At 36.0% G+C, this 13,098-nt stretch overlaps 2 protein-coding genes across 2 annotated transcripts in view; both read right to left on the bottom strand.

Annotated features, from left to right (window-relative positions):
* Positions 1-13,098, bottom strand: part of MARCHF8 (membrane associated ring-CH-type finger 8) — a 212,746-nt gene that overhangs the window by 178,747 nt on the left and 20,901 nt on the right. The gene's annotated exons all lie outside the window — the stretch shown is intronic.
* Positions 1-13,098, bottom strand: part of ZFAND4 (zinc finger AN1-type containing 4) — a 57,981-nt gene that overhangs the window by 11,961 nt on the left and 32,922 nt on the right. Inside the window, exon 6 of the mRNA XM_007962521.3 lies at positions 10,776-10,920. Within this exon, the coding sequence (XP_007960712.3) occupies positions 10,776-10,920 (145 nt within the window). The remainder of the gene's footprint in view (positions 1-10,775; positions 10,921-13,098) is intronic.

The following is a 13,098-nucleotide window of genomic DNA, read 5'->3' on the forward strand; positions in this document are numbered from 1 at the left end:
GCCTAAAACTGAATTTCTCCATGCTCCAGAAAAACTACACATATCAACAGCATACACAAATAAAATCACTCATAACCCATGCCTCAGAAAAACTGGGAGACATATAATATGAACTTCAAAATATTTCCCAATCCAAGAAACTCATCTGCAAAGCCTATGCCTGTGGTGAGAGACAGGCAAGAGTAAGAGCTTCACCAAAATAAAACTTAAAAAAGCTGGGGGTGGGGAGTAAAAAAGAAAAGGAGAGGTTTGCATAACCTAAAGCTGATGGAACAAAGAAAAATCCACAAAAGACAAAAATCCCACTTGATTATGAAGATACTAAAAATAGGTCTAAGATATGGGATATCAAACACACGCTACTGAGAAGTTAAAAGGAATTGATTTTATTTTTATGTGTATTTTTTGAGACAGGGTCTGGCTCTGTTACCCAGGCTACAGTGCAGTGGACAATAATGGCTCACTGCAGCCTTGCCCTCCCAGGGTCAACTGATCCTCTGAGTAGCTGGGACTACAGACACACATCACCATGCCCAGCTAATTTTTGTATTTTTTGTAGAGACGGGGTCTCCCTATGTTGATAGGCTGGTCTCAAACTCCTGGATTCAAGTGATCCTCCCACCTCGGCCTCCCAAAGTTCTGGGATTATAGGCATGAGCCAACACACCCCACCTTAAAGTTGTTCAGGATAAAGGAGGTACCTTCAAGAAGGCATCACTTTTGGAGGCAGAAGGGGTAAATTGAAAGGAAAAGGCACCCACTGAGACTTTGATAGTAAAAGTAAAGAAAGAAGCAGGAAAGGGAAAGTAAGGATCCTACAAAAACAACAGTGAATCATAACTTAGAAAACATACTGACACTGCCCTCTAATAAGAGTGTCATTGATTTGGGCCAGGCATGGTGGCTCACACCCATAACCCCAGCACTTTGGGAGGCCAAGCTGGAAAGATCGCTTGAGCTCAGGAGTTCAAGACCAGCCTGGAAAACATGACAAAAACCCATCTTTACCAATAATACAAAAAAATTAGCTGGACATGGTGGCAGGAGCCTGTGGTCCCAGCTACTTGGGAGGTTGAGGTGGGAGGATAGCTTGAGCTCAGGAGGCGGAGGTTGCAGTGAGTCAAGATCATGCCACGTATTACACCCCAGCCTGGGTGACAGAGCAAGACCCCATCTCAAAAGTGTGTCATTGATTTAAAAAACCTGCATTTCACTACACCAAAGGAAGAGAGTGCTTTTGAAATAAGAAACTTCCCTATACAAAATCCTCGCTTCTGTGTATTAATATATAACTGTTAATACTCATCTAAGTAAATAAAATTATGGAAAATACAGTTACAAAATAAACAGAAAAAGGCAGACCAAATCCATGTAAAGTTGCTATAAAAATAAAACAGAAAATGAGAATCAGACATTTTAGCTAATGAAAATTCTCCTTAAAACAATGAAACAAAACTACATCACAATATCCCAACTTAAATTAAGTATCTTTAAGTTAGAAGTTGCAGATATTTTTAAAAATCTCATCAAATCACAAATGCAAAAACTCAAGGCAGAATGGATAAAAGTAATAGGAAGATATGAAATGAGAAGTGAGCAAACCCAGAAATACTCTGCAGAAAACAAAATCATCTCAGAAATGAAGACTAAATTACAAGGTGCCCACAGAAGACTAGAATTCTACTGAACATTTAATAAAGAATACTGAAGAAAGGTATGAAAACAGCCAAAAGAATAAAAATAAAGAATGTAAAAGGATAAGAGAGAAGGTGCTTGTATATTAGACATAGAAGTTCTAACAGGGCAGGCAGGGTATCTCATGCCACTGATACAGGAAGGTCACTTGAGCCCAGGAGTTCGAGGCTGCAGTGAGTTCAGGCTATGGCACCCCAGCCTGGGTGACACCGCAAGACCCTGTCTCTAAAACAAAACAAAACAAAACAAAAAAAACGACGACGACGACTTTCTAACTTATGTATAAAATAAGCTCCAAAGGCCGGGTGCAGTGGCTCACGTCTATAATCCCAGCACTCTGGGAGGCCGAGGTGGGCAGATCACCAGTTCAGGAGATCGAGACCATCCTGGCTAACACTATGAAACCCTGTCTCTACTAAAAATACAAAAAAATCAGCTGGGCGCGGTGGCGGGCGCCTGTAGTCCAACTACTCCGGAGGCTGAGGCGGGAGAATGGCGTGAACCTGGGAGGCAGAGCTTGCAGTGGGCCCAGATCGCGCCACTGCACTCCAGCCTGGGTGACAGAGCGAGACTCCATCTCAAAAAAAAAAAAAAAGTTCCAAAAACGAAAACAAACCAAAAAAACAAAGTACTAAAAAAGAAAAAACATAAAGTCTAAGAAATCATCCTGAAATAAAGAAGACTTGAATCTTTATGTTAAAAAGGCTCAAGTGTATAGTGAAAATTGACCCTGAAGAGTTAATTCCAAGATACATCCTAGTAAAACCATTACATTTAAAAGAAAAAAAAAAATCCTCATTTTCTCTAGACAAGAAAACCAAATCATTTACAGAGAAAAGAAAGATTGGTAATTAGATTTCCCAATGGCAATATAAAAAGCAAAACAACAGCAGAGAAACATTTTAGACAAACTCAAGGGAAAAGATGTGAACTAAGCATTTTATATCTAGGCAAGCCGTACTTAAGGATTAAGGCTAATGTTTCCAGCGTTAAAAAAAAGATGAATATTTAAGGTTATGGATATCCCAATTATACTGATTTGATGTTTACAAATTATATTCATATATTAAATTATCACATGTACCCTGAAAATATATCTATTATGTATCAATGTAAATAGGAAAATACCAAAATAGAAGAAAAACCTACAATTAATATCATACATAATGGTAAAAACAAAAAATGTTAAATCTAAAGAAAAGGGTTTGAACATCGAAAAATTCAAGAATTACTATACCTACGAGCCTTTCTTGAGGACCTTAGATGAGCTTCTTCTAACCAAAATGTATGGAGAAACCTACAGCAAAAAGACTGATCATAAGAATGGAATATAATTGGCCGGGCACGGTGGCTCATGCCTGTAATCCCAGCACTTTGGGAGGCCAAGGTGGGTGGATCACAAGGTCAGGAGTTCGAGACCAGCCGGCCAACATGGTGAAACACTGTTTCTAATAAAGATATTAAAAAAAATTAGCCAAGCGTGGGGGCGCACACCTGTAATCCCAGCTACTCGGGAGGCTTAGGCAGAAGAATCGCTTGAACCCAGGAGGCAGAGGTTACAGTGAGCCAAGATCACACCACTGCACTCCAGCCTGGTTGACAGGGCGAGACTCCATCTCAAAAAAAAAAAGAAAAAAAAAAGATGGAATATAACTAAAACTAAAATAAGGGTGAGTACAAAGATAAATGATTTGTAAATGCTATGTTTTCTTTTAAAAAGCAGAAAAAAATTTTAATGAGAGGATGAAGAGAGAAAAGAAAAAAGTTCACTGATTTTCACTTAGTAATTGGGAGTCAAAGGATACTTAAAGCTGGCAAATGAAAGAGGAGAAGGTTAAATAAGGAAAAGGCAGATCAAGAACACAATAAACAGTATTAATGTAAAGTGAATCAATAAAACAAAATGCAAAAGCCTTCTGAAATGCCAAAAAATACACACTTACACATTCATATATACAGATACACACAAAAGAAAGCATAGAGAAGGAAACTGTAAATATAACAAAATAAGACATTTAAGACCAAATATGAAGTCATATCAATAAATATAAATGTGATTAACTTACCTGTTTTTTAAAATTTCAAACTGGCTCATAAAGCAAAAACCAACTCTATACTGTATATAAAGGAAATATATAAAACAAAGTAACTTAAAAGTTAATAAACAGAGGCATGGGAAAAGGTATACCAAGCAAATGAAACCAAGATACCAGTAGGTATGGGCCTGATATTCAGGCAATGAAAATTCAAGGGAAAAGTCAGTCAGTGTGACAGAGATCAAACATTTCACTGCTTTTGTAACTAGCAACACAGTGAAAATATAAGTTATTAATATTTATGTACCAAATTACACAACTACTACCTTCTTACAGCAAAAAGTATGGGAAATGAAAAGAGAAATACGCAGAAACCTATGAATAATAGACCTTCATCTATTACTGTTCTCATTCTAAGACAGATCAAGTTGACAAAAAAAAAAAAACCTTAATCAATAAGGTCTATCTTATAAACATCTAGCAAACTTTTACCTTTACGATAGAGAATAAACTGTCTTCTGAGGTATATATTCATGAAAAGTGCTATTAGATCCCAAAGAATAAAATGCTATAAAGTAGAAATACAAACAACATTCTCTGAGTTCCAAGCAATAAAACTAGAAATTAAAAACAATGAAAAATCAAGCACGGCATGGTTCTGCACACATAGTCCCAGCCATGTGGGAGGCTGAAATGGGAGGATCCCTTGATCCCAGTTCAATAACATAGTAAGACTCCCACCTCTTAAAAAAAAGAAAAGAAAAGAAAAAGAAAAACCGAAAAGCCTCTACCACCAGAACATTTTCAAAATATATTAAACTACTCGTGGACTAATGAGGAGACACCAACTAAAATTGCAAATTTTCTTTAAAAAAAAAAAAAAGAAAAAGAAACTACTACAAATTAACATTATGTGCCTTCTGATGTGTTGCACTGAGAATAATAAATCATCTGTGTAGTATTCCTACCAAAAATGTTCAACTTCCATCTAATCATAATGAAACAGCCAAATCTCCAAATTGAAGAATATTTTACAAAACAACTGATTTACATTCTTCAAAAATATTTTACACGAATGTCCAAATAAGGCTTAGAAACGATGAAAACATTACAATGAAATGCAATGCATCGTTCTTGATTGGATCCCAGATCAAAAACAATATAAAATGCTATTAAGCACATTATTAAGACCTGAGAAATGGCCGGGCGCGGTGGCTCAAGCCTGTAATCCCAGCACTTTGGGAGGCCGAGACGGGCGGATCACGAGGTCAGGAGATCGAGACCATCCTGGCTAACACGGTGAAACCCCGTCTCTACTAAAAATACAAAAAAAAAAACTAGCCGGGCGAGGTGGCGGGCGCCTGTAGTCCCAGCTACTCCGGAGGCTGAGGCAGGAGAATGGCGTAAACCCGGGAGGCGGAGCTTGCAGTGAGCTGAGATCCGGCCACTGCAGTCCAGCCCGGGCTACAGAGCAAGACTCCGTCTCAAAAAAAAAAAAAAAAAAACCTGAGAAATATGAATATAGATGACATAATATGTATCAATCATAAATGAGTATGGTAACTGTATCATAATCATGTAAAAGGTGGCACTTATTCTTAGGAGACACATGCTAAATAAAGTATTTGGGGGAAGTCTCATGATATCTTAACTCGCAAATAGATCAGCTAAAAAAAAATCCAAACAGAAAGCAAATGTGGGAAAATATTAATTGATGAATCTAGTCTTATAACATTTCTAAATAATTAAACATTTCTCAGCCAGGTGCAGTGGCTCACACCTGTAATCCCAGCACTTTGGGAGGCTGAGGCAGGCAGATCACGGGATCAAGAGATCAAAACCATCCTGGCCAACATGATGAAACCGTATCTCTATTTAAAAAACAAAAATTAGTTGGGCATGGTGGCGCACGCCTGTAGTCCCAGGTACTCGGGAAGCTGAGGCAGGAGAATCGCTTGAACCTGGGAGGCAGAGGTTGCAGTGAGCCGAGACCACGCCACTGCACTCCAGCCTGGACAACAGAGCAAGACTCCATCTCAAAAAAAAAAAAAAGAAAGAATTAAACATTTCTCAAAATTAAAAAGGTAAAAATAAGTTTTTGGACAAATGCTAAGAGAAAATATCATCAGGAACCCTAAATGGAAGCACTAGTACTAGAAGTCCTAGCTGGAGAAATCAGACAAGAGAAAGAAATAAAGGGCATACGAATTTGAAAAAAGGAAGTCAAATTATCCTTGATTGCAGATAATATGATCTTGTATTTGGAAAAACCAAAAGACTCCAGCAAAAAACGATTAGAACTGATAAACACATTCAGTAAAGTTGCAGGATACAAAATTAACATATAAAACCCAGTAGCATTTCTATATGCCAACAGTGAATAATCTAGAAAAATCAAGAAAGTAATCTCATTTACAATAGCTACAAATAAAGTAAAATAAAATACCTAGGAATAAACTTATCTAAAGAAGTGAAAGATCTCTATAATGAAAGCTATTAAACATTGGAGGACACAAAAAAATGAAAAAATATTCCATGTTCATGAGTTGGAAGAATTAATATTGTTAAAATGTCCATACTGCCCAAAGCAATCTACAAATTCAACATAATCTCTATCAAAATACCAATGACATTTTTCACAGAAACAGAAAAAATAATCGTAAAATTTACATGGAACCACAAAAGACACAGAATAGTCAAAGCCATCTAAGCAAAAAGAACAAAACTGGAGGAATCATAATTATCTGACTTTAAATTATATTACAGAGCTACAGTAACCAAAACAGCATGGTACTGACATGACCATAGATGCACAACCAATGGAACAGAATAGAGAACCCAGAAACAAGTCCACAGACCCACAGTGAACTTATTTTTGATAAAGGTGCCAAGAACATACACTGAGGAAACGACAGTCTCTTCAATAAATGATGCTGGGAAAACTGGATCCACATGCAGAAGAATTAAATTAGACCCCTCATTTTTCACCATATACAAAAATCAAATCTAAATGAACTAAAGACTTAACTCTAAGATCTGAAACTATGAAACTACTAAAAGAAAACACTGAAAGTAGGGTCTCACAGAGATATTTGTATACTTATGTTCATAGCACCATTATTCACAATAGCCCTAAAAGATGGGAGCAAACCAAGTATCCACTGAGGAATAAATGGATTAAAGAAATATGGTATACAGCCATACAATGAAATATTATCCAGCCTTAGAAAAGAAGGAAATTCTGACACATTATGACAATTTTACAAGATAAAAAACTTCTGGAGATTGGTTGCACAACAACGTGTTATACACTTAACATTACTGAACTGTGTGTACACTTAAGATGGTCAAGATAATTTTATGTCATACGTATTTTACCACAATTAAACATAAAATTTTAAAAATTTTAATGGTAGAATCTAGGTATTAGATAAATAAATGTTCATGGTAAAATTCTTTCAACCTTACTGTATATTGGAAAAGAAAGAAAAATATAGATCAAAATTTCTCTCATGAACAAAATCCTAATGCAAAAATCCTAAAGAAAATATTAATAATTTAAATTTAAAGAAATGAAAAGGAAAATACATCACAACCAAGAATGGTTCATTCTAACAATGCAAGAATATTTCATACTTTTAAAAAATCAATTCATCACAATATCAGAATATTTTTATTCAGTGTAAAATAATTCTTATTTCTCTTTGGACTTTTTGACTATCAGTTACTTAGAAGTGTGCTATTTTCAAATATCAGATGGTTTTATTATATCTATATTTATTTGATATTATATCAAATATCAGATATCTATATCTATAGATATAATATCTATTATTGATTTCCAATTTTATTCCATTGTAATCAGAGAGCATTTTTGTATTATTTGGAATCTTTTATAATTTATTTGAAACTGGTCTGGGCTCAGTGACTCATACCTATAATCCCAGCACTTTGGGAGGCTGAGACAGGCAGATTGCTTGAGGTCAGGAGTTCAAGACCAAGCTGACCAATGTGATGAAACCCCGTCTCTACTAAAAATACAAAAAATTAGCCAGGCATGGTGGCATGAGCCTGTAGTCCCAGCTACTCGGGAGGCTGAGGCAAGACAATCGCTTCAACCTAGGAGGTGGAGATTGTAGTGAGCCATGATTGTGCCACTGACCTTCAGTCTGGAGGACAGAGCAAGATTCTGTCTCAAAAAAAAAAAAAAAAAGAAAAGAAAGAAAATTGAACCTGTTTTATGGCACACAATATGGTTTACCCTGGTAAATGTTCTACATGCACTTAAAAAGAAATGTGTACTCTGCTGTTTTGGGTAGAGCATACTGTAAATGGCAGTTGGGTCAAGTAGGTTGATAGTGTTGTTCAAGTCTCCTAAATCCACTGATTTTCTATCTGTTCCATCGATTTTTGAGAGTGGGATGTAGGAATCTTTGAACAAAAGTATTTGTTTCTTTGTAGATTTTGCTTCATGTATTTTGAAGTTCTATTATTAGGTGCATAAACATTTAGGACTGTAAAGAAAGGATTTTTTTTCTTAATAGAGCTAGGTCAATTGTTCTCCAACTGAAAAAAAAAAAAAAACAAAAAAAAAAAAACAGATCTTTACCCCACTTTACATTATATCAAAAAAATTTCCGCTGGGTGCGTGGCTCACGCCTGTAATCCCAACACTTTGGGAAGCCAAGGCGGGAGGACTACCTGAGGTCAGGACTTTGAGACCAGCCTGGCCAACATGGCAAAACCCCATCTCTACTAAAAATATAAAAATTAGCCAGGCATGGTGGCACATGCCTGTAGTCCCAGCTACTCAGGAGGCTGAGGCAGAAGAATTGCTTGAACCAAGGAGGTGGAGGTTGCATTGGGCCAAGATTGTGCCACTGTAGTCCAGCCTGGTGACAGAGCAAGACTCCGTCTCAAAAAAAAAAAAAAAAAAAATTTCAGCTGGACTAAACCTAAGTGAGAGAAAAACAATCATAAAGCTTTAAGACCTGTGGTAGGAAAATATTTCATCAAAAGGTTATCAAAAATGATAACCATAAAAGCAAACTGGGCACAGTGGCTCACGCCTGTAATCCCAGCATTTTGGGAGGCCAGGGTGGGTGGATCACGAGGTCAAAAGTTCGAGACCAGCCTGACCAACAAGGTGAAACCCCCGTCTCTACTAAAAATACAAAAATCAGTCAGGCGCGGAGGCACGCGCCTGTGATCCCAGCTACTCGGGAGGTTGGGGCAGGAGTATTGCTTGAACCCGGGAGGTGGAGGTTGCAGTGAGCAGGGATCGCACCACTGCACTCTAGCCTGGGCGACAGGGTGAGACTCCATCTCAAAAAAAAAAAACAAAAGCAAAACTGATAAATTAGAATAGAATTAAAAACATTCACAAAAAGAATAAGAAAGTAAAAGAACAAGTCACCAAAGAGTTAGAAATATCTGCAACCCACGTATCTGACAAAGGACTTGTATCCACAGTACACAAAAATGCCTAGAAATCAATAAGCAAAAGGCAAAGAACTGAATTTAAAAATAAACAAAAGACTTGAACAGGCACTTCACACACACAAAAAAATCTTAATGGTCAATAATCACATGAAAAGTCAGCATTATTCCTCATTAGAGAAATATAAATGAAAACCATTTACACAGTCACCAGAATGGTTAAAATTAAAAGGACTGACAATATCAAGTGTTGGCAAGAATGTGGCATAAACTAGAACTCTCACATTGCTGGTAAGAGTGTAAATTGGTTCAAATGCTTGGCAAAATTGTTTGGCATAATACTAAAGTTAAACACATATCTTTCCTCTGACTCTGAAAGTCCATTGCTAGGTATATGCTCCAAAGAAACAAGCGCATATGTCCACCAAAGAGTGTATGAGAATATTCAAAGCAGGTTTACTGATAAAAGCCAAAAGCTAGAGACAACTCAAATGTCCATCGAAAGGAAAAGAGAGAAGCAAATTGAGGTAAATCAATCACATAGTACAATAGTACACAACAATAAAAAAGAATTAACTGATACATGCAACCACATGGAGAAATCAAACAAATATGTTGAACAAAAGAAACCAGACCATATTCTCTGATTCCATTTATATAAATTTCAGGAATAGGAAAAACATATTTATGGTAATAGATGTAAGAACAGTAGTTATTTCTGAGAGTGGGAAAAGGTAGATATTAACTGGGAAATATTATGAGGTAACATTCTGGAGTGAAAGGTCCTATTTTAACTTGAGTTGTATCTACATGAGTGTATATAAATGTAAAAATTCATCATGTCGTATATTAAAGATTTTTGAATTTTATCATATATGAAAAGGAAGGGAACCATTAATAGAGTAAAAAGGAAAGCAATAAAGTGGTAATATGAAACAAAGGACTTTTATCTAGAATATATATAAAACTCCAAAAAAATTCTGTAACAAAAAACATACAACCCAATAGAAAAATGGAAAAATATAGGTGTTTTATTAAAAAGTGTATCCAAATGCCCAATAAACATATGAAAGGTGCTCAACCTTCCAGGTCTCATCAGAGAAATGCAATTAAAACCACAATGTGATGCCACTACAAAGTAGAATTACAAAAATTACAAAGGACCATGCCAAATACTGGGAAGAATATGGGAAAACGGCAACTCTCATTCACTGTTGTAAAGAACGTAAACTGGTTCAATCACTTTGGAAAACTGACACTATCTACTAAATAGTAGATATCTTTATCCATAATAAATAACTATTAACATATTTTTAAAAAGTAATTATTGCAAGATTAAGATTAAGCTCTCTTTTTTTATCCTTCTTAGACCCAGAATGATCTTTAAAATAATGAATTATATTAAGTGCAGTATAATCCCTTCAGGTGTGCTTCTAATCTAAAAAAAACAATTTATCCCTTTTAGAAGTTTAATAAATAACTGAGGCCAGAAACCTGAAATGAATAATACTTTATAATATTTTCACAATGACCAACAGACCTCATTGCTGAGTGCCCTGCAGGGGTAAGTGAGAGATAAGCCTGGCCAAATGCCAACAGCTTCACCTTTTTGCTGAGATTCATATTCTTCATCTTAGCCTTTAGCAGCTTCATCTTATTCATAGTTATTGAATTTTCAATTATCTGTTGCCCAGAAGAAGGCTCAGTTTCTTCATCCTCATCTGTATCCGAATTATACATAGAACCACCACTGAAAAGAAAACAATAACTACTTGAAATTTTTCTGATACCTGCTCAGTGACTAAAAATGCTCTATATGAAACAGCAATCTATAGAAGTTACTAATGACAAAATACTACTTCCATTTTGTCAATGTCAATGCAAGGAAAATATACTTCAAAGAATGTACTTCTTAAAAGAAAAAATGAAATGGGAATAAATATTATGATCTAGCATTACTGAAAATCTAGTATAGCTGAGCTTCTCTGAATTCAGCATATCATAAATGAAGATGTTTTGGCACCTGTCATATCATTCCCAAAGAGGCAAAATCCATTTCCTTGAGAATGTCTGATTTCATTTTATCAGGCAAGGCTGATAATTATGCAACCCAGACAAAGGTTGATGAGATTTCCATGAATCAGAATTTTTTAAAAATTGGCACAGGAGAGTAATATAGATTTTTAGTCATCCTGAGGGGATTCTCACTTAAAAAAAAAAAAAAAGAATTCATGCACAGGTGTCATCACTTTCTATTCTTAAGACTATTCTTAAAGGGCAAATATATATATGTGTGTGTGTATATATATATACACACACACATATATATACATATATATGTGAATATATACATACACACACACATACATACACACATATATATCTTTTATATATATAAGAACCACATAGTATGATATATATATACACACACACACACACACACATTTTTTTTTTTTTTTTTTTTTTTTTTTGAGATGGAGTCTCACTCTGTCACCAGGCTGGAGTGCAGGGCGCAATTTCGGCTCACTGCAACCTCTGCCTCCCAGGTTCAAGCGATTCTCCTGCCTCAGCCTCCCAAGTAGCTGGGACTACAGGTGTGTGCCACCACACCCGGTTAATTTTTTGTATTTTTAGTAGAAACGGGGTTTCACCGTGTTAGCCAAGACAGTCTTGATCTCCTGACCTCGTGATCCACCTACCTCGGCCTCCCAAAGTGCTGGGATTACAGGTGTGAGCCACTGCGCCCAGCTAATAAATTTTCTTAAGTAGAAATAACTTAAAATTTTTCTAAGTATGTTTGAAAATGTAAAAACCTAGAATAGCATAGATTTTAACAAGAAAAAAGACATCCAGTCAAGTCATGATACAAGCCATTAAACAGGTCAAACATTTCAATTACTGATCAACCACAGTGACGTTATTCATATTTCAATGTAATTAATATTTGGAACCCTTCCTCTTTGATTGCATAATGATGTATCACACTATCCTCATATTTATATTTACATGTTTGTTTTGCCCCTTATTCACCCATACGTAAACAAGTTGAAAGCAGATATTAGATTTTATCTTCTTAGTCTGCACCAGGCACAGTGCTTGGCACATAGCCAATAAATGTTTGATGAACTGAACACAAATATTTTGAAATTTCATTTATCTTTTCTATAATGGGAAAATTAGAATGGCAAGGATTTGATAAAATACAAGCTCAGCACATTTGGAGAATGATTAAAACTTTAAATAAAGCAGAATAAGAATACATATTAGTTTTTATGCAGATTTACTTATAGGAAAACTAGGTTATCCACACTATGGAAGTATGAGGGTTAATAAAATTTCCCATTTTATATGGTTGTAAGAAATGGAAACAATTTAGGATAGCCTTAATAGGATATATTCCTTAATGTTTCTGAAGCACATATTATTGCCACACAAGGGCAAAAAAGAGAGTAGACAGCCCCATTCCTACATTTTATATGGTGCAACATGAAATGCTCTGAAACTGTGGGTTAATTACACGCACTACACACATGGGTAGCATCAGAAGGAAGAATGTAGGACCTAGTCTCCACAACCAATTCAGTCTGTGATGCTTGACTTGTGAAAGTCACAGTTACCTACTACAACATGGCTACCATAGTATGATAACCAACACAAGCACAACACTGAAGTAATAACATTGCCTGCCATTTACTGAATGCCTGCTCTGCCAGGCACTTCCCACACATTATTCCTAATTCTCACAAAACTACATAAGGTAAATATTATAGCCGATTTTATTAATGGAGAAACTCCAGGTGAGAGAGGTTAAGTGATTTGGCGCAAGATCAGAAAGCTGTCGACAGCAGACCTAAGATTCAAATCCCCCATCTGTCTGGTTCCCAAGCTGATTCTTCCTACTACCACTCATTGCTTCCCTAGGCACCAA

Source organism: Chlorocebus sabaeus, chromosome 9 (assembly GCF_047675955.1).
Source record: "Chlorocebus sabaeus isolate Y175 chromosome 9, mChlSab1.0.hap1, whole genome shotgun sequence".
Lineage (NCBI taxonomy): Eukaryota > Metazoa > Chordata > Mammalia > Primates > Cercopithecidae > Chlorocebus > Chlorocebus sabaeus.